This window comes from Erithacus rubecula, assembly GCF_903797595.1.
Source record: "Erithacus rubecula genome assembly, chromosome: 1".
Taxonomy (NCBI): Eukaryota; Metazoa; Chordata; class Aves; order Passeriformes; family Muscicapidae; genus Erithacus; species Erithacus rubecula.
In genome coordinates this window covers 48318822-48340410 of record NC_136658.1, presented here as the reverse complement: position 1 = coordinate 48340410, position 21589 = coordinate 48318822, and the positions used below count along the sequence as shown (strand labels likewise).

Genomic DNA, 21589 nt, shown 5'->3' with positions numbered 1-21589 from the left:
GGCTGCGCACTGAACCAGTCCCAACAGTCGCTCTGGACAAAGTGCTTGGGAGTAACTGTATCTGAAGTACCTGCTCACTTTGTTACTCACCAACCTGAAATTAATTGGGGTGATTTCCTTGGTGGAATTGTCAGCAGTAAGGTGGGGGTGGGGGAATGACTTGTTTTTCAAAATGCTTCTTTTCTGATTGTGATTTTGGGTGTTTGTTTAGGTATGATTTTTGAGTAGTTTGCACTTTAACAAAATACCTGCCTGAGATTTGAGGAGAAAATTTGATGTGATGTTTCCCTGACTCTGCAGCAATTTTTTGGTTCTGTACATAAAGTCAGAACTGAGGTTGTGATGTGAGTGTACTGCAGGAGTAATACAACTTAATTCTCCTGGGTGAGGCAACAGGGAGTTAGTACTACATGAAACGATAGTAATTTCATGTTTCATGTAACAGCATTGGTATTGCAGAGACAGCTGTATGCAAAAAGAGGGACTCACTTCCACTAGCCAAAAGTCTGTTTTAATTTTTTTCTACATGCACATACTTAAAATGGGTTTGGTGTAGTTGGTGGAGTTGTGTGAATGCACTGTGTGGTGTTACCAGGGCTGTAGCTGGTAGGAGTGAGGAATCTTCTCATTCTGTAACTGCATCTGTCATAATTACTGACATAATTACCGAGTTTCATCAGCAGCCGTTTTCTTGAAATGCAAGAATTGCAGTTTATCAGTGTTCTTGATTGGATTTTAACTGGAAAACAATCAGTTGATAGGAATCTTCTTTTGCTTCAACTCCTGACACTTGAAAATCTAAGCTGCCTCAGTAAAACAAATGAAATTAGCAAATAAGGCCTTCAGTCTGAAAGGGGGGTGGTTTCTTACTGTAGATGAAGTTGCTGTTTAAGCAAAACCCTCGGCTCCTTCCTCAAGTACTTCACCAACATAATTGTGAGGCTATGTGGTTTTTATAAAATGTTTTTCAACAGCAATTTAAAGGTCAGTGTTAACAAATTTATTTTCATACTGGGGAGCTTGTGTGGTGATTTCTAATGGTTTATGGTACAAAATCATCACAGCAGCCAGTTAAAATCCAGTGTTGGATGTTCACCAAGTTGAATAATTTTCTACAAGTACAACTTGTGCTTGTAACCTGTTAGAAACGTTTTAGCTTGAAGTGTTGGAGATGCTCAGGGCTGTTCAGAGCGCTCGAGGCTGGCACGGCTGCCAGTGGCTGTGGCTCAGACACAGGAACTGACTGCACAGTGAGGAACCTGCTGCCCTGTGGGCTTGGCCTCTGTGCACCTGCCCCTTGCTGCTTGCCTGAAGTCGGGCAGGCAGCTGTGGGGGTGGCTGTCTCTTGTCCTTCAGCAGCTCTTGTCAGCCCTGTGCCCTGAGGGCTGAGCTTGACCCAGCTGTGCTACCCTGGGGTTGTGTGAGCCATTGGAACACTTTAGTATTCCCTTGTTCACTACACCAAGGGCTGCTTTAAAAGGAGTATTGAATGAGCAATGTGCCCAGTTTTGTACATGCAGGAGAGGCTGGGCTGTGGGAAGTCACAATAAAGACTACAGACAGCTGTGCTTATGTGCCAGGGGACTGCTGGGAATAAGTCCTCTTTCAAAGGAGTCCTCTTTAAAAGCTCGAGTTGACAGAATTGTTTCCTGAGGTTTAATTTCTTTTTGTCTAGAGAAGGAATAAGATGTTCCCTCATGAGTAAATTCTTCATACAAGGCACTGATGCTGGAGCAGTGTGGGATTGTTTCTCAGAAGCAGCAGGACAGTGCTGCTGTAGGCTGAGAGCATTCAGGAACAAAAAAGGACCGTGTGCATTTTGAAAATGAATGAATGGGAACGAGAAAATGACATTTTAAGAACAAAAAGGCTTGAATGTACTCAGTAGAAAAAGGAAGATGATTAATGCGTGATTGCAGTTCATAGATTCTTCTGTTGGAAAACAGGTTCTTGGAGACAATAGCAAAAAACCCACAGTGGAGAACAAGGCTTTCCTCTAGTATTGAGCTGTTTACAAGAAGTGTTACCACCCCGGTGCTGTTCTGAAGGGCGTTGAGGTATTCTGGAAACACAGAAAGACAAAGTTGTGTTAAAAGGAAACCATTTATATTGCAAGGCTCTCCAGCTCTGGCGCTGCATTTCCTGACGTGACTCTGGAGAATGAAGTGCTGGTACCACGCTGAGTGTTAATGATGCAGGCGACACGCAAGGAAGCTGAAGTCGCCTTTTTATTTATTTGTGGGTGTCTGTAGTGCAATAATGTTCAGTAACTGAACATTGAAGTAAATGTCCTGGTAGTTTGTCAACCCTGACATGTGCATGAAGCATCGTTCCCATTATTGGCCTGTATGAGATGCAAACTTTCTCTGGAGTTCTTTCAGGTTGGGGGCAGCATATTTTACTTGGTAAAACACTGATACAATAATCAATCAGTATTAAAAGAGATTCAAAGTGAATTACAAACTGAAGAGCTCAAACTTGTGACATATGCAGAAAATGTGTTAGCTTAAACTTTAAAAAAAAAAAAAAACCCAAAACCTTAACGCTTGTTATCATTTCAGTTTTCAGACCAGTGTTCGGAACAAGAATTATTCTTCTGTTTAGGGCTGTGATTTATAGAAGCTTTGCTGGAAACTAGCCAGGATAGCACAGCAGGTTAGTTGTATTTAAAAGTGCCTTATTGTAAGGTATTGTTTGCTCTATAATACACACTTTTATCCATAAAGCCGTAACAAAATAAATGGGAGAATAATTTTTTTTTTCCCCTCAGCAAATCACCTACGTAGTAGTTTCATGTTTTAAGAAGGATAAGTAAAGCTAGCCAGAAATTTATCAAATGTTTCAAATTATAAAATGTCTTTATATGGAATCATAAATCTACAAAGCAAGAACTGTTTTTTCTAGAACTGTGGAATTATTTTACGGTATTTTTCACAATAAAGATATTTATGATGACAAGAAAGCACTGAAAGCACTGCTGTGTATTTGCCTTCCCTTCTTTCATCACCCTACTCTTCATGTTTGAAGCTGGAGCTGTACAGAAATGCACAGGGCACTTCTGCAGGCAGGGGACAAGAGTGGGAGAGAACTTTGGATGAATAGAAGTCAGCTACAGCAACTGTAGAAGCCCTGCTGAGTGCTGATTTCACAGTGAGAACAACCAGCCCATGAAATATCCCTGGGACGGGAAATGCTGGACACTTAAGATTTTCCTGACGGTGCTGGGTCATCTTGTCTGGACCATGCATTTGCCAAAGAAGGTAGGACCAGTCCTTTTCAACCTGGCAGCCTGTGATTCCATGAAGTCTCAGGCTGAAGGCAAGTACTTGATTCAGGGAATGGGTTAAAAGGAACATTACTGAGAAGTATTTTTAATACTAAAGCTCTGGCTCATCAACAATATTGCATTAATGCCTGGCTTGTTAATTTTCTGTTAAACTTACCAGCTGATCTCAAGATCAAGACAGTGTCTTTTTGGTGTCATAGTATAAATTGTAAAACCCCTTTGAATAGTTCAAATATACTTTTGCTTATTTACTGAGTCTCACCATGTTTTGGCAACACTCTAAACCAGGCTGTCTTTTCTTCCCTTTCCCAGAGCACACAGACTGGAAATAAAAAATAAGCTCTCTGCCTGTCTACACCTCACCTCATAGCAGATGCCTTCTTTTGAACATTACTGTTGCTTCCCTGCAAATGCACTTTCTATAAATGAAAGACAGTTTAGGACTTCCTGCCGTTTTTTTTCCTTTGGATCTGTTAACCAAGTAGGGAATGGTTATTGTGTAATACAAAAAGGGAAAACAGAAAATAATCCACCTTTTTTTCTTCAGTGGTACTTTTTAATGTTTTGTACAACATACACAATCCATGGATTTAATATTAAAAATATAATGACATGCTAATAACTCAAAGTGCTGCCTTAAAGAGATCTTTAAAAAGTAGGTGAATATATTTGTGGGGCCTTTCTTATTTTATAAACCATTGTGTATCTCAAAAAAAACCTTTGAAGAAAGTAGTATTATGCAGAAAAAGAGAAACACTAGACCATTTTGTACAAATACATGAAAAATTAAAGTGGCATGAAACCTTTTACATTTTCAAATTATCTCCTGCAAATTACATTTATAAAATTATATTCTAATCACTTAAGCAATCTCAAGGAAATTGTATTTAAATAACTATTTCTTTTTTTAAAGCCAGTAGACATAACCCAGTTTTAATAAGAACAGGATGCCACAGAGAAAATGAAATCAGTGCATGAATTCTCCACTTTTTATACTGTATAACATTCTCACACAGGTAATCGTAATTAAAGAGAATGAAAGTTTCTTAAGGAACCTGTAACTTCTGTCCTGAAGCAAGTTTTCCAATATATGCTTCAAGCCAAGGCAGATCCCTGTGAAATGTTGCTGCAGAGTCAGGCTGCAGGATGGAAGTACAAGCTCAGAAAACGGCTGAGTAATGGTTTGGGTTATATTGTCCTTTGCTATGGAACATCAGTCACTTCCTTGTTATGCATGGAATTTATAATAATGGTGCACAGGCATCTCCTAAGTCCATCTCTATAGTACAAAAATACCAGCTTAAAGTTTATGTTCAAATGTGTTTGACTTGCTGCATGCTGTCCTGAAGTAATTAAGAGAAGGAGCATAACAAAAGAGCTCTTGCACTGAAATGGGACAGAAAGAGAACTGACATTATTAGGCTTTACTGACTTTTGCTATTGGGTTACAGAGGAAATACTCCATTGGATACTTCATACAATGGAAATCCCACAAAAGGCATTTAAAATTCTGTATGTGACATATTAAAACTGTTCAAAGTACATAAAGGTAAACCCACAGAGAATATAAAGAGCTGTAAAAAAATCTGCATCTCTCACATTCCTTATTACTATGGTTTGAAAAATATCAGCAATGTGTGATTTTAAGTACTCACTGTAAGAAATTGTAAATAACCAACAGCTGAGGACAACAACAGTGGATACAAAATCTGCTTCATTTCTCTTACTGTTTATTCAGTTATTTGATGATGTGGAAATAGTGTGCAATCCTTGCTGATTCACCCACTTAGTGCAAATTACCTAGTCTTATATAATTTCAAGCATTTAAAGTGGAAGACTTCTTATAAGAATGTGTGGTCTCATCCAATGCCATTTTGAAACCAGCACAGCCTGAAAAATGGTCTGTATTTAAGGCACTAGATTTCACTTGAACACAACAATTCCCTATTTTCAAGTATGTGTATTGCAAGAACTTTTCCCTGCAATTTTTGTGGGATCAAAATGTCAGTATCCCATTAAAGCAATGGCTTTTTAGAAAATTACAGGAGACACCACTGGTAGTCAAAAAATACATATTTTATTATTTTCTTTTTAGTTATAAACAGGATGATGATAATCAAAAGTGAATAGAAGCAGCTTTCAGGTACTGACATTCTGATGCAATGTATGGTAGTTGGAAAATTGCCTCAACCAAAACCATGATGGAATTTTATCACACACTATATTTAAGTGGCCAAAAGGAGCCTAAGAAGCAATAGTTTTAAAAATCTGTAACAGTGCAGTAATCCTGTATAATAAATGCAGTGTCATTCCTTGGTTTTAGCTTCCACATGGAGCAATCTTTGTGTGGTCTAAATTAGACATTTTTTTTATTAAATTCTTTCTTGTGATCACAGCATTTCTTGAAGGACAAAACTATGGGCATATAACCAAAATTTCTGATATTTAAATACAGTAGCCTAATGCATGGAATATGCACAATACAGTTTTCAAGTACATATTTAATGTGTACATCCTCCCCTAGACTGACAATGATGAACACATCTTTGTGTCCTCTGGGCAAACTGTACTTTGAAGAAGGAAAAAAAAAGCAAAGCCATTGGGAAAGCTGCTCCATACCAGTTAAAAACACCAAGCCCCCAAGCACCTGTGGATTTCTCATTTTTGTATTGCATTCAAAATGTTTTAAATAACACTTTAAGTTATAAAATAGTTGAGTTCACATTAAAGAATGCTGTAAATTCCATTCAGTCCTTCCCAGAAGACTCTGGAGCTGGTCACAGGCCATGCTAAAGTTCATCGTGCTTGAGACCTGTAAACAAGGGGAAAAAATACACAGAAGAGTTACATGAAGACAGTGCCTGGGTTTGTAAGATGTGGAGAAAGCCCTTTACTTTCCATTTTCTGCTAATCAGTCAGACTTCATTTTTGGAGCCTTCCTACAAGCTGACCAGAAGCTTTCACAAAGAATAAAACCCACTAAAAATTCATTATAAGGAACAGTGATTTTGTTCCTCCACTCAAAACTTTTATATATTTATCTTTTAAATATTTATCAGTTTTTTCTTCAACCCTGAGAGCTGAGATCATCTTTTTATTTTGTTTCACATTAGTCCAAGAAGTCAAGTCTTCCTGGGAGCTCTGTATGTGCATTTGTTTTTTTTTTTTTTTGTTTATTTGTTTTGGGTTTTGTTTTGTCTGGGTTTTTCATTTAATTAAATTTAAAATTAATTTTAGTTAAAAAACTGAAAACAAAAGAACAAAAAACCAAACAAAAAAACCAAACTCCACCCCCACACTAATTAAAATAGAATTTAGTCTAGTGCAAAAAGGCCTGGGTAGATAAGTCTGGAGTGAGAGATGCAGAGGCCAATTAATACTCAGTTCCCTACTGCTTAATAGATATGAACTTTAGATTATCTAAGTGAAGTCTAAGGTAATGTGCTTTATTCAATATTTGTGGCTAGAATTTTGTGTGACTGTTGGTTGTGTTTGAGGTCCATGAAAAGGACACTGCTGAGCTTTCTCTTAGATTCTGGCATGAACCAAAAGGTTTTGTCCTGTCAGCATAAATCCTGTGTAAAGAAGCATCACACAACTATCAAGCCCCACACCATTTTTCTAAGAACAAGGGAAATTACACAAATACAAGATTTGTCCCCACTGACCCCAATCTCAATTTCAACTAGACTAATATTTAATTTTTAAAAGCCAACGGCTGAATATGCATGTAAATTACCTTTCTGAAATAATGATGTTAGATTTTTCTTTTCTCTCTCAATTTGCTGTATTAAGTTTCGGATCTCAGAGTCATAATCAACCCATTCAGGAACTATCCGGGCAGCAGCCTTTAGTTTTGGTTCTTTGGTTTGGGGGTTGTTGCACTGAAAGTTTAAAACATATATAGATGTAAACAAAGCAAATGTGAAAATAACAGAGAATTTACCTGAAATGAATTGCAAATACTTTTCTTTTTGCTGTCTGTAAGTATAGCAAGACATGGCTGGCACAAGACTAGTAAGATTTAGACAAAGCTGCCCAGGGAGATGCAAGATTGACATTGGCACATTGAAACTGAACCTGATGTGGGTTTTGAACAGAGAGCACCTGTCTTTAGAGCACAAACAAATTTTAACAACTGTAAAGACACAAAGAAAACAAAATTATTTGTATACTGAAAAAAATCACACCTAGTTCCAACTGTTTGTTTTTTTTTTTTAATTATATCTAAAGCATCACAAATTGTGTGTGTGTGTGTGTTGTGAAAAAATCTAAATGGGGAAAAATGGAACAGGGATAATAATGACAGGAAAGAGATTTTTGTCTCTGTTTCTCTTCCCATAGAAACTTTCTTCTTCCTAAACATGGATAGTGTCCTGAGCATTATGCTTTGAAAACTTTGCTTTATCTCTTGTTTATAGCAATGAAAACAGACCAAGAACACCATGATAATGTTAAGGTTCTGGGGGGATTTTCTATGGGGGAGAATGACAGCAGCCCATAGTGCCCAGCCGGTAACAGCACTTCCTCACAGTTTCAGTAACTTGGCTGGCTATGGAAAGATTGTAAGGAGAATGCATGTAAGGGCATGAAAAGCCTCAATCCCATCCAGTTAAGAGACAACAACACTTAATTTTTTTGGTAGAGTTTTCAGATTTAATGTAAGGAGATTTGGTACAGAGCAAGTGAGAGAGGTATCAGAGGAGAAAATGTTTCAAGGGAAAGGATGGAATGTTGCAGTGGCTTCCAGCAAGGCTGCCTTCATGACATGACACAGACTTAACCTGAAAAGCCCAGAAATGACAGTAAAGTTGTTAATCTGTACAATTTATTTAAAGTTGGAATCAACTCACCAGGTCTATTGTTTTAGCCTTTTTCTTAGATTTATCATCACACCAGGTTTCACACCAAAGCCACTCCTGAGGGAGAGACTTAATGGCTACTTGATGAATCATATTGTTGGGAAGATCCTGTACAAATTTTGTAAAACCATATATTAGCATTGAAGGTAATGTAACTGATTATGAGGCTGCTATTTAAAAGTATTTTTGCTATAACCATTTCTACAAATTGTTCTTACATTTCCTTCTAAGGGCTCACCTAGCTCTTTTCCAAGCAGATTCAACACTCAGTCATGCTCATTTTGATGGCCAATTCCACCTCTCATTTGTCAAGCAGTATTTTTTGGTCCTTACATTGGTCCTCCTTTAGCTTGACATAAGCAACACTTCTGTCTGATACCCCTGGTTCAAACACTGCCTGTCATACCATAAATACTTCTAAAAAGCAAATTCAAACCAGCTTTCTATTCCTTAAATTTGGAAAAAAAAAAAAACCCCGACTCAAAAAACATATAATACAGGATTATGCCACTACTTGAAATTGAGATGGCTTCTAAGAAAATGAATTCCAGGAACATGAGCTTGAGAAGGAAAAGCCTTAAACTGCTATTCTGGCTATGTTCTTTACTTCACTTCTGGTTTTGGTTTTTTTTTTTTTTTTTTTGACCTTTGTTACATAGTCAGGTAAACTCTGAACCAAGATGTGGCTGAAGGCAGGGAACAGCATCAATAAATGAGGAACACCTCAGGCAGTCGCTCGCTGCAGCTGCTCTGGCCAGAGTTACAAAGAGCAGGGGCAATCACTGGTACATCCACTCGTAAGCTCCCTCACGTGTGCAACCCTTAAATGCCAGTACTCAAGTATCAGTCACATCTTATCCTGCCAATTCACACTGCTAAATGTGACAGAATAAAATAGCACATATTGCTATTATGAATTATTGAAATTCTGCATTATGAAAGACACAGAATTTAATTCAAATATAGACATTAGTACTGAAAAATTGTTTGAAATATATGAATATGGAGAGCCAAGACATTCAATATTAATTGAATATATGTTTTTAAAAACTTGTAATTTTTGAAAGATATTTCATTACCATTTGAATGGGGATAGAAAGACTGGGTTTTTCTTGAGCCTCTCTGATTTTCTAAATTAAATCAATTTCTGAGTTACTACAGTACTTTTAGAAATTGTGAATTTAAAAATTGTTACTTGCAGTAAAAAGTAGAAAGTCAGCTGTTAGTTTCAGGACTAAAAGTAAACAAAAAAAAAAAAAAACCAAAAAACCCTCTAAACAAGATTGCTGTACTAGAAGTCTAGCTTTTATGAGGTGTAATTTTTTCTCCCTAGGAGTTCTATATTTATTCTCCTTGGCATTTAAAATCACCATTTCGCCCCCTATTTATTTCTCTTTTGTGGTTTAAGAACCTTGAAGATGGCACTGCTGGCAAATCAGCAGAGAGCTGAGATTGCTGCTCCTTTGAGAAGAGCCGTGAGCACTCCAGACAAGTATTTAAAATGAAAATAGTAATAAAAGAGTTATAATACATCCTTATCAGTAGATGAAAGCTCTCCAGGTCTCAAATACCTTACTGTGGTTTGTATTTACAGGAGTATTGCTGTATTTTGTGTAAGAAGTAGCAATGAAGACAGTCAAACCAGATTAATATGAAAATACTACTTTGAAATATTCACTTTATAAAGTACTTCTAATTCCATTCTGCCAAGATTTAGCTACCTTAACATCTGGTCTTTAAGTGGCTTTTGATTCAATCCAACAGGCTTATACGAGATATATGCTATCATGTATTTAAGCTGTAATTGGAAATATAAGAATCTTAAAATGAGAAGTTTTAATATTTTGAGAACATTAGATAAAACCAATTTTCTGAAGCCCAGTATTATGGTGGAAACCCTGTAGCCTCTGAATCTGAAAAGGTCTTTCTCAAAGACACCTTGTATGTGAACACATTGCTCTATGACATCAGGACTCTGCATAGGTGACCAGGGCCAGTAATTCATTCTGTTGTCCAGAAAAATGTAAGCTCAGACTGTTATTATATCAGCCTTTTGCTCTTAACATACAGCTAAAGGCTGCTCCAGCTCCAGCTGTCCAGTCTAGTCTGAGTTTTTAGTGTGGGTGTATTTCTACTTTTCTTTGTCCAGTATCATAAGAACTGCTATTTTCAATTTTTACTTTATTTCTGGAAAAAAAAATGCAATTGGCAATAATGTCCTTATGTAAAGAGAGAAACTTGCTTGCAGAGCAGGAGTGTGGAAAAGCACTAAGCAATATGGACTTTGCTACTGTGGGATCCTGTTGCTGCTAGATGCAGGTAAAAATTTTCTATGCTTTAGTAATTCCACAAGGAAAACATCAAAAGTAATGACAATCTCACTTATGAAACCTTCTGAGGTTCATCCAAAGTGAGAAAAACTCCAGCCACACCAGGGTAGCCATGCACAGCAATCACCAGAGTGCACTTGCAGTTAACTTACAAAAGAAAATTCAATTTATGTTAATGGAAAAAAAAGAAGAAAAAGGTAACAAGCTTTTGCTAAATAAGAATATAATTACCATTATCAGAATATAGGGTTATCATCAGAAAAACATAGAATAACTACAAATAAAGCTGGAAAGTCCTGTAAGTTGTGGTTTTTCCTCATGTTTTAAATTAAAAATAATCATCAGTATTCAGATTTCTGAATTGTGCTCATATGCACTCCTGAAAATGGGCTAAAACAGCAGTAAACGGAAAATAGTTTTGGAATTATGTAACATTTATGTTGAGATGCACAATATTCCATACATACTGAGAAAGATAAAGAAAATAAACCAGAAATGCTCAAAGCCATATACCTGATCTAGATTTGACAGACTGTTTGGATCCTGACTAAGAGCCTGGTACTGGCCCCGAAGCCTGTCTCCAGCTGCAATCTTCCTGAACTTCTTCAGGTCCACAACATACAAGGCACTAAAAGGATTTAAAAAAAAAAAAAAAAAAAGAAATAAAAAGATTTCTGGGGTTTCACCTTTTTTTTTTTTTTAATACCAGTAGTAAAAGTAATAAAAAAAGTAAAACATGTTCCCATCCTGAAGGGATAGTTTTCTTTATTAAGTGGCTGAAACTACCATAAAATGTTGAAATTAGTATGTCATCAGAATTCCTGCCTCATTCATCTCTCACTGAGAATGGCTTTTGAATGCCTCAGTGATCAACACCCAGATTTTAATGAAACTCACAGACTGCACAAGAAGTGGGTAAGAGGCTGTCCTACCTAATGTGGTATTTCCTTTTCCCAAGGTGTGAAGCCCAGTATCCCGATTTCCAGAAGCGGTACCCGTCCATCTCTCTGCGGCTGTCACAGAAAGGAGTGTATCCATAGGGAGCTCCATTTAGGTCTAGGTCTCTCAGTTCTTTCAGGTCACTTCTCACAATCTAAACAACATTATGTTTATTTTTATAATGTAGTACTGTTTCTATGAGGGTAGGTATTGCAGCAGGCTTCACAATGTTTAATTTTAATTAAAAAACCCCTCAGATGCTACAACAGTGGAGTACAGAAAAACTATTCCATTGGGAAATATCTACCAAATTACTGAGAAGTCCTTACAGTAGTTAGGACAGTCAACCAGTGTTCCCAGATGGTGCATCCAGATGAAATTGCAGAGAGTTGCAGTCTGCATTGCTACACCTAAATTTAATTTGTTCTTGAGCTCTGGAAAAGGACCAAAATACATCAGAATTTGTCTCAAGGTTTTTTAATAACCTTGCGATAAACTCTTCAATCAAGTGTCTCAACTCATCTGAGACAGCACTTTGCCTTTTGGTACATTATACAATGTTCATTCCTGCATGCAAATTTAAAATAGAGATAGGATTAATTTTAAAGAATTTCAGCCATCTAGAAGTTGTCCAAACAGTCCAAATCACCTCAGAAACTGACTAGCCAAAGTGGAGAATTCCTCTCACAATCAGCCAAAGGACAGAATCACTCCAAAATGCTTTCAATGAAATGCTCCTTTAAGATCACACACATCTCTCCAGGTGCCTTCTCTGCACACAGACAATTTAGGACAACTCAGTGTAGGGAAACTCTTAATGTCCACATGACTGAAGACAAGTGAAAGTCTTGCATTTACATTCTGCAACACCACTGGTTCTGTTCCTACAATTGCAACAATCTTTTGAGACCAACATCAGAATAAAATGGCTACAGAGAATGAAACTGGATCAATTTAAACCCAAATTAATTCCTCATACAGTTACATGCCATTATTTTTTCTTACCTGGTCAGCATCAACAAATATTATTTTATCCACAGCCAAAGGGAAAAGAACATCCAAGAAAAGAATTTTGTAGCCCCAGATAATTCTTTGCTTTTCTGTCTGTTGATAAAGCCAGCGGGGCCATTTATACTGGACCAACTCATACTTGAAACCATACTTTTTAGCCATGTGAGGAATTACATCCTAGGAGAAGAACAAAAAGAACAATAATCATCATATATCATATATGAGACACACAAAGATGCAAAAGGGAAAGGAGTGAGTGAATGTTCCAATGCAGCTGCAGCCATATTTACCTTACTGACTACATAATTAAATATTTTAAAATGTTCCCTTAGTTTTAGCAGTGCCCTCAGCTACACCAATAGAAACAGCATGTCATGCAAGCTCTTGGAGACTATCAGAAGAGAATAAATGATTGTAATTTATCACTGGGCTTCCTGTTCCAGAAGAGAAGAACCTTATACCTAACACTAGTATTTAACAGATTCAGGGATTATTTTCCTCTGTCAAAATTTAATTTGAATTACATAATTAGACAATTACAATTTAAAAAAATTACTTAGATTTTAAAAGAAAAAAAAAATAGGAGGACTTTTCTCCTACCTTAAATGTTGGGGAGAGGTAGTTTTTCAGAAACCAAAATTTAACTGGTGTTTTTGTATGACGTAGGACAGAAAGCATCATAATTCTGTGGAAATACAAGTCTACAATAAACAAACAAATACACACAGGTCATTAAATTTCAACTGCACTAAGAAAGTACTAAAACTCTCTAAGTGTATTTTCTTTAACCCAATTTAAGTAGAAATTTTTATCTACTTCTAATTAAAAGCTTTAAACAGCATGTGTTCAAGGGCACTTTGAGATGGCCTTATTTGATCCAGATTGTCTAAGCAGTAGTAGAAGGAACAACTTCAAAAGTGAATCTATTAACATGTTCTATTCTAGGAGAGGAGCCTGACAAAATTAGAAAAATGGTTAGTATCTTATATTAACTTGGCTACTGAAATAACTTATTTTAGAATGCACTGGTTGAATTTAATAGGTTGCTGAAAATAAAAAAAGCAAAGTTCAAGTGAGAACCTCTTCAGAAAACCCTTAATAACTGTAAGAATCACTATTTTGGGTTCAATTATTTTTCACTGTCGTGGCCTCTGTTTGGTGTAACCAGACAGATATCAGACAGGTGCCTTACAACCTTACAGGAGGTCAAGTCTGCCTTAAATATCAAGACATAATGAACTAGAAAGTAAGACAAAGCAGCAAGTAGAATGTTTTAAGATTACTTTTTCTCCTTTAAAGTATATGTGTCTTTCCCTTTATGAAGGTGATTGCAGGTTGAAGGGAAGAAACACAATGCTCAAACTTCAGATGACTCAGCAATCAAATCATTAAACCAGTGCTCAAATCAGAAGAGATGGCTGGGAACAGATCAGGCAACTGTAAGACTTCCTTAAAAGCAATCACTGCTCATTGAAAGGAAAAAGTAATGCCATACATGCATGTAGTAAACCCAGTTTGTACTAAACACAAACAGATACAACTCCAATGAAGTCACTTCAGTTGTGTCTTTATACAGAGAGGCTGAACTTCATCTTTTATGTTTGTATTTCACACACGAAAGACATTTTCTGTCTTCAAAGAATAATGGTATTTTTGAACATCTGTATGTTGAATCACTTTGTTCTTAAAGATTGATTTAGTTCTCAGTGTATACAACTTTTCTCTGTTTTGAAAATTTATTTAGATGTTGTTTAAAAAGTCAGTTTCTATAAGTTGCTTAATTTTACTAAGAAAATTTAAAGTATTGCTATGAAATTTTTGTTTCCCCTTTTACCTTTCCTTACCTTAAAAAACGTTCATATAAATGGCCTGAAGCAACAGAAAAAATGTTAAGAATATCACTTTTCTTTTCCTTCTCATCTGTTGAAATTTCTTCTGAAAATCTAAGAATTATTATAAATAATTATATAAAGTAAACACTCAGCAGAAAAAAAATCCTATTAAATTATCATTAAGCTCATAAAGAATCAAAAATAAAAAAATACACAAAAGAAATACACATGCTTCAGTAAACAAATACACTTACATTCTGCTTCCACTGCACATGCCTATGATACCACAATCTTTTGGGAGCAAAAAGTCATACCCAGTCACTCAGGACAAACAATAGCACTAGAAAAACAATTGGCTATGTCCAATATTTTCATTGAAACAGAACCCAAATTTGACAAGAATTTCACATTTCATTAAAAAAAAAAAAAAAAAAAAAATATACACAATACCAGGATATCTTGAGAACTGGTAATTTTTAAAATCAGAAACAGCTATTTTTCCAAGCTTCATTCACATGCTACAGCAGAACAAGCAATGAATATTCTGGAAGTGAAGGAAGTCTGCACAGCACCACAGGTGGTTAGACTGAATATATTCTCTAAAATACAGACTGAGCATAAGAAAAAGATGGCCACACAAGGCCCAATCACATAATTAGCCCAGCACCATCCCAATAGCAAATGATAAGGCTGAGAAGTTACAGCCTTCCCCAGAATACTCTCATAACTTCCAGAGGTCTGTGGTGACAGGATTTCCCAGTGTTTTTTGGAACACTTGAATTCTTCTTCAGATTACTCTGATTGCTCTCCCTATAAACTAACCTAGGTATTTGAGATATGTTGTACAGAAGTTTTTGTTTCTGCTGCACAGCATTCTTTGCTTGTTTTGAATACCAAAGTCTACCAGGGCTGGTTTTTAATCACACACCTTCCAGCACACAGAGGCAGGGGAGAGCAGCTGCAATCTCCCTCAGGCACTGCTTCGCAGATCTCAGAACTGCAGAGCCAGATTGGTTAGTTACCAAATTGTTATCAAGCCATTTGATACTGCTGGAAATTTACCTCAACAGTCTTTTTTGTGAGGTGAGTCATTCTTCACACGCTTAGATTGCATGAGTCACTCCTATTACTTTTTCTTCTGGTTATATCCCTTTTAAAAGTATCCTTCAGAAAGTGTAAAAATAGGTATCCTCACAATCTTTAAGAGCAAATGAGACAAGTCTCAGATCTCCAATGTATTCAAAAGAATTCAGATCACTCCACTGATACAAAGCTGAAACCTCAGAAATAACTGAGAGGCTGCAATATGTTTAAGTGGTGTGAATAATCTTTTAAGAAACCCATGTTCTTTTCACTCAGGCATGGTGAGAGACACCAGTGGAGTGGAATTGTCTGCATGCTATAGCATCTTCAAAGAAGACAGACAACCTCTCAACCAGCACTGAACTTTCACAGGCTAAACAAGACTGCAGTTCACAGGTCCAAGCAGTCTATCTCCTTTCTTCTTGACTTTTTGTCCCATGTCTTATATTTAGTGATAACAGGACTGAAAGAACGCCAAGCTCTTTATAAAGCAGCCATCACATGTGAAAAAAGACAATCAGGGTTTGATGTAAGGATCTGAAAAATATTGATTCTGCAAAGCTTTACAGAAAGCAGAAATCTCCCAAAGCTGCTGGGCTGACCTGTAGGGTCATGTGGGAAAAGCAGTCAGTTGGAGAAGGGCAGCTCAGGTATGAAAGGGCTTGGGCAAAGTGGTGTGCACATCTCCCATTTTAGAGCACACATGGGTTCCTGTAGTAAACAATGTGCTGCTGGATATTCTTTTCATTCTGGGATAACAAAAAGGAAGGGTATTTGACAAGATCCTGGATGGCAAGAGGCTGACAGACAGTCTCAAATAATGCCCTTGAGCCACAACCTTGAATCCCTGGGAAGAGCAAACAGACTTCACTGGGTGAGGTGCTTCCCTGGCCAAGCCAAGCTCAGAGAATGATGAATGCCACTGTGCTAAAAGGCAAGACCTGGAAGATTGAGAGATCTCTGGCCTTGTAACCTTCTTAGAGGGAGTTAAGATTTTGATCTCTGCACATACATCCTTTGAAACAGCCAATTAGAAGTGGGAAGCTTGAAGTCAATGAAAAATTCCTTCAACTAACATCATTCTTCAGAGGTGGCACCTTTGTGGAGCAGTGTGGGTCCAGTGTGGAAGAAATTTTTAAGAGTTGTAGCACAGTAGTCTGAGAGGGTTTCTGAATCTAGTCAATATGGATACAAACTGAAAAATGGGAAATTGATGTTAGATAGTAAGAAGGAATCCTTCAGTGATAAGGTAATTAGACATTGGAACAGGTTGGCCTGGGAGGCTGTGGCTGCCCCATCCCTGGCAGTGTTCAAGGGCAAGCTTGAACACAAGCTCTAGTGGGAGATGTTCCTACCCATGGCAGGGGGTTTGAGACTAGATGACCTTGAAGAGAGCTCCCAACCCTTAACATTCTATGACTCTATTATATTGTAACAGTAAAATGATCTGTGGATAAACGGTGATAAACATAAAACTATCAACAGAGACTCAGTATAGTCTTAGGTCTGTAGGTATTTGTGGCACAGGAGGCCTTATCATGAGAGATTTTAAAGCTGGAACAGAAGCCAGTCCTTGATCTACTAAGAGAAGTGTGTGAACAGGACTGACTGGAGCCAAGTGATTAGTAGATAAAGTGGAACTGCTATGACTTTTCTTAGCAGTGTGTGGCTGACAGCCATTGCACAAGCTACTGAAAACTGAAGAAAATTGTTGTTGAATCTTGTTCAAACCAGCAAATTAAAAATACTACAGTTATTAGCCCCAAATGTAATGCTTGAGATGCTTATTACAATTACTTACAGAACTCAAACTTTAAAGTAGAAGGTAAAAACACTTCTTGAGATTTCATAAATTACGTCTAGGAGCAGACAAGCAGCATTGGCCTGCTTTTTGATGTTCAGTTTGACATATCTGAGTACCACATAACCAGCTGTGATTTTCACATTGAGACTGATTCCCTGCCACAGCAAAATGAAAAAAACAGCCAAAGGAGAAAATGAAGAGAAACTGGAAATGCAAAGGAGGGATTAAGAAGGGAATAAAAAAGGAGATTTACAAGACATTATAGCTTGTCTTTCCCCCTTTTATTTTCATGATAAATCCCTTGGAGATCCTTTTTACACATTTGTATCACTATCAAGTAAGAAAATTAACTTGGTATGATTAATAAAAAAACAACAACACATTCTGGAACAGTTGAATTAGAAGCAAATTATGCATTACCTTGCCACTGATTCCACATTTCCTTTTTTTCCTGTTGTTCCATCTGTAAGAAGCTCTTCATTCACTTTATCAGGCTTTTTCTGTACCTAGTCAGTAAAATAAATGCCTTTGTGCAACTTGGGAAGGTAACTGATAGTAATTACTACTTGCACTATGATATCTAACTAGGGTGTACTAACTGTCTAGAGCCACTAAGTATGGTCATTAATAAATCAGTACATTTCAAGCCTCCTTGTACATCTTTATGCAAACAATAACTACAAGTGTGGTGAATTTTATCTCATTTTCCTCCCTCATGAGTTTGTGATCCAGCCATCAGCTGGCAGAAGTGTAGCACCTCACAATGGAACTTACCTGAATGAGAATTGTCATTCTCATAAGCCCTTCACAAGGAGAAAGTGACAAATTTGTCACTGAAATATAAGCTCTCCCATTCAACTTAAACAATTTCTGCTGTCTTATCCAGATGCTTATAAAGACTCAAGATTAAATTAATTTACCACCTCAATTTCCTTGATTAAAAGAAATCTAACTGCTTTTGAAAACCAAATAGCTTCTTACACCCTGAATATGTGAACATGCTCGATTCTAATTATATTAATTTCACATGTTTATATTGTCAAGCTAACACAGATTTCTGTTGACACTAGATCAGGAGCCTTTTTAGCTAAAGCTCCTGAAGTCCCATCCTACAGATCACTCATGTGATTACAGAGTTCAACTGAACAGCAGAGCTTACATATTTAGTTGCAGGCTTATACATACCACCTTTCACATAGTAATATTTCTATTCTGGCTCAAAATAGGAAAATTTGGCACCTTTTTATCCATTCTCTGTGGTTTAAAGACAGGCTCATTGTGCTTCAGAGTCTTACACATTTTCTCTTGGGTTCTGGAAGCTTTCAGTTACAGGACTGGGGGAGAGACTCATTTCTGGTGTTTTAAAATATTTACAAAATAGTGGAAAATATATATAGAATTATGAGGATCTTTGTCCTCAATGTAAGTGGTGCTTCACTAACTGGTTTTGATACATCTTGATACAATGAAAGCAATGCAATTTTGTTGACACCAATTTGGTTGCCTAGGGTAAAATTCAACACGCCTAATTTTGACTTCCACTCTGGAATCTGGACTTTGTGTAAAATCTCTCCTCAGACACTGCAGAGAAATGGATATCTCAAGAGATCATTCTCTTAAAATTCATATATGAGCTGGGATGAGAAGACCTTTGGACTCACTCCTGCTAAGCAGAAAGGGAATTTAAGTCATCAAGACTACACTCTTGGGCACCTTAAGCTAGATGAGATAAATGTTATCTATGTTTAACAGCTATTTAACAAATCTCCCACACAATTAGTATAACCTGATTGGATCAAATTAACTACATTAATTTGCACATCCTTCTCTTTAATTATACAAAATCTAAATTATATAGTTCAGTATACATATTTCAATTAAATATAGCCTGAGACACGTAAGCATATTTCATATAAGGAAACACTGCATACATACTTGAACTTTGATAATTTTGCTTCTGAAGTTGTTTAATACCACAATAACATCTGCCAGGTCAGCTACAGAATCTGTTCCTTCATGGCTGTGAGGAGAAAAAGCCCAGACAAATGAACTGTCTCATTAAAATATTAATTGTTACTTTGGTTTAATCAGAGAATAAGGTTTAGAATTGCTGACATTTACAGAAAAAAATGACTTCACTTGCATCTAATTATATTTTAAATCCAAAAACTTTGAGTTTTATTCATCTCTGGACATTGTCTAAAGTTGTTGCCATCATTTTCAATTTGAATTTTCACAGGAAATTTACTAATCAATTGAAAACTGCAGTAACCTAGAGCTAAACACATTATTATGTATTATATATATTATTATTCAAATATTAAACAACAATTTTTTAAGTATGGAAAACATCTTAGCAATTGTGTGATGGCATTAGATGTATTTTCAAAACAGATCTGCTTTAAAAAGTAAGGGAAAGCTTCATCACAATGCTGAGACAGTGAATATCAACTGGCTGGCTTTAGAAACTGTACTCCAAAGTCATGGCTGCAGAAGCACCACCATGGCTGCACAAGCTGCCTACTGAACATTAGTTTAAAGCCATTCAGGCGTTTCCAAACTGTATTACAGTCCACTGAGTAACTAATGTGAAAAATGTTACTGTGATACACCATAACAATTCTCTAATTTTCTAGCTTTTACATCTCCATAGCCCATATATTTCCCCTTCAACCTCTTCTGTCTTTTATCAGCATTAAGGGGGGTTCCTCTTGCTAAAGCCATCCACACAAAAAATGGGTTTAAGAAAGTAATCTCCTACCCCTTAGGCTTCATTTTTTTCCTAGAAAACACAAATATTTAAATCTTGTTTCAGTGTGTATCATACCACATACCTAAACACTGCAGCATTTTACACACTCATCTGAATTTTCTACTTAATACATTTTTCAGTAAAATGTGCCTATAATCACTAAGTTTCATGGAGATGGCCTATCCTTGCACAAAACAATGTTAAGAATTATCTGAACTACTCTACTGTCTATTGCAGTTTTATTTTCACAATTTTAAAATATCATATATATGCACATCCAGCCAAGAGATTTTCATCACAGGGATGTACAGCACTCAGATTTTAATTCCATTTTAAATCAAGTGTGTTACTAAAGAGTTCCAAAATAGTAAAATTTGATCCAAACACGAACTGCTGACAGCAGCAGCTGGCCTGATGCTCCCATTTTTGCCCCCAGTGTTCACACTGTCAAAATTTTCTCTGTTATTTGCTCAGTTACCTCAAAATCCCTATGCTATGAATTTTGTTGGTAGATATGGAGGATTCTGCTGATAAAGAGGATTTTCCAAAGTCTTTGCAATATCCTCAGAGTGCTTGGTTTGGATGTAAATTCAACAACATTGCTTTGTCTCCCTAAATGTCTTTCACGGATGCCTCCCTGTGGGCTCCATCTTTACTGAGTGCCAACTGCTCTATTCTGCACAGAACTCAGTTTGATGAATTTCTGTCCTACTATGAACAACCTTGTTAAATCCAAGCAAAACATCTCACATAGTGAGAGCACTATGACATATGTAATAACAGCTGCCTTATTGTTATGTAATTGTAAAAAGCTAAACATGTCTAGCAGACTATTTATGTCAACTTTAACATGTTTCAAAAGACTTAGATGCCTTAAATACAAATATGTACCACTATAATACAAATTATAATTTTCCATACGGGGAATAAAAGAATTAGGGTTCAACAAATGGAGATCCTTTAAAACCTCAAGCCCAAGAAACATACAGCTCCTTGCCCAAATGATAAAATATATAACCATACAGCCAAGCAGTCTGCATGACATCAAAACATCATAAATTATATCTACCTGCCTTTTTAAAAAGTAAAATATTCATCAGGATTTTATATATACCTTTAGCTATAAATCATTTTCTGCAATCTTATCTTGCAAAGCCTACTTGTTTTACTATCAACATCAAAGTCTCAATAATAAGCAGTGCTCAGATTATTGATGAATATAACAATTTTTATTTTCTTAATATTCATAGTAATTTATTAATAGCAAATTGATTTACAAGCATGACTGCATCAAAATAATGATCCTTGTTAGAAGCAGTCTCAATAAGAAAGAGGCAGCTTATTTCAAATGTTGTGCATTTACATATAGTAAGAATAAATTATTTCCAACTGTGAGAGAAGCAAGTAGGATAAATACTGAGATGCAGAACATTCTAAAACTCCCTTTATAATGTACAGACCTGTGCCTCAAAGAAAACAGGTTTGCCTCACTTCAACAGCAGAGGGTTTGACTAATATATATGGATGGAGAATAAACTGCATTGAATCTTGGCAAAATTCCATCCTATCAAACAGTTGCCTGAGTTATGATAGCAACTTCATACTATTAATACTGCAAAAGAAATATCAAGGATCCTGGTGCAGCCCATAAACATACTTTTCCTGTTGTACTTTAAGTCTACAATTGGAA

General features: G+C 36.5%; 1 protein-coding gene across 2 annotated transcripts in view; it reads right to left on the bottom strand.

Annotated features, from left to right (window-relative positions):
* Nucleotides 1-5341: 5341 nt before the first annotated feature.
* Nucleotides 5342-21589, bottom strand: part of UGGT2 (UDP-glucose glycoprotein glucosyltransferase 2) — a 74940-nt gene continuing 58692 nt past the window's right edge. The window contains exons 30-39 of one of the 2 annotated variants that reach the window (XM_079306770.1): nt 19083-19167; nt 17568-17653; nt 14273-14371; nt 13029-13113; nt 12423-12605; nt 11411-11571; nt 10992-11106; nt 8140-8256; nt 7026-7170; nt 5342-6098 (exon numbers count right to left, since the gene is read on the bottom strand). In XM_079306770.1, the coding sequence (XP_079162896.1) occupies nt 6076-6098; nt 7026-7170; nt 8140-8256; nt 10992-11106; nt 11411-11571; nt 12423-12605; nt 13029-13113; nt 14273-14371; nt 17568-17653; nt 19083-19167 (1099 nt within the window). In that variant the 3' untranslated portion in view covers nt 5342-6075. Of the gene's footprint in view, nt 6099-7025; nt 7171-8139; nt 8257-10991; nt 11107-11410; nt 11572-12422; nt 12606-13028; nt 13130-14272; nt 14372-17567; nt 17654-19082; nt 19168-21589 lie in introns of those variants that run through there. The other variant, XM_079306771.1, reaches the window with a different exon arrangement.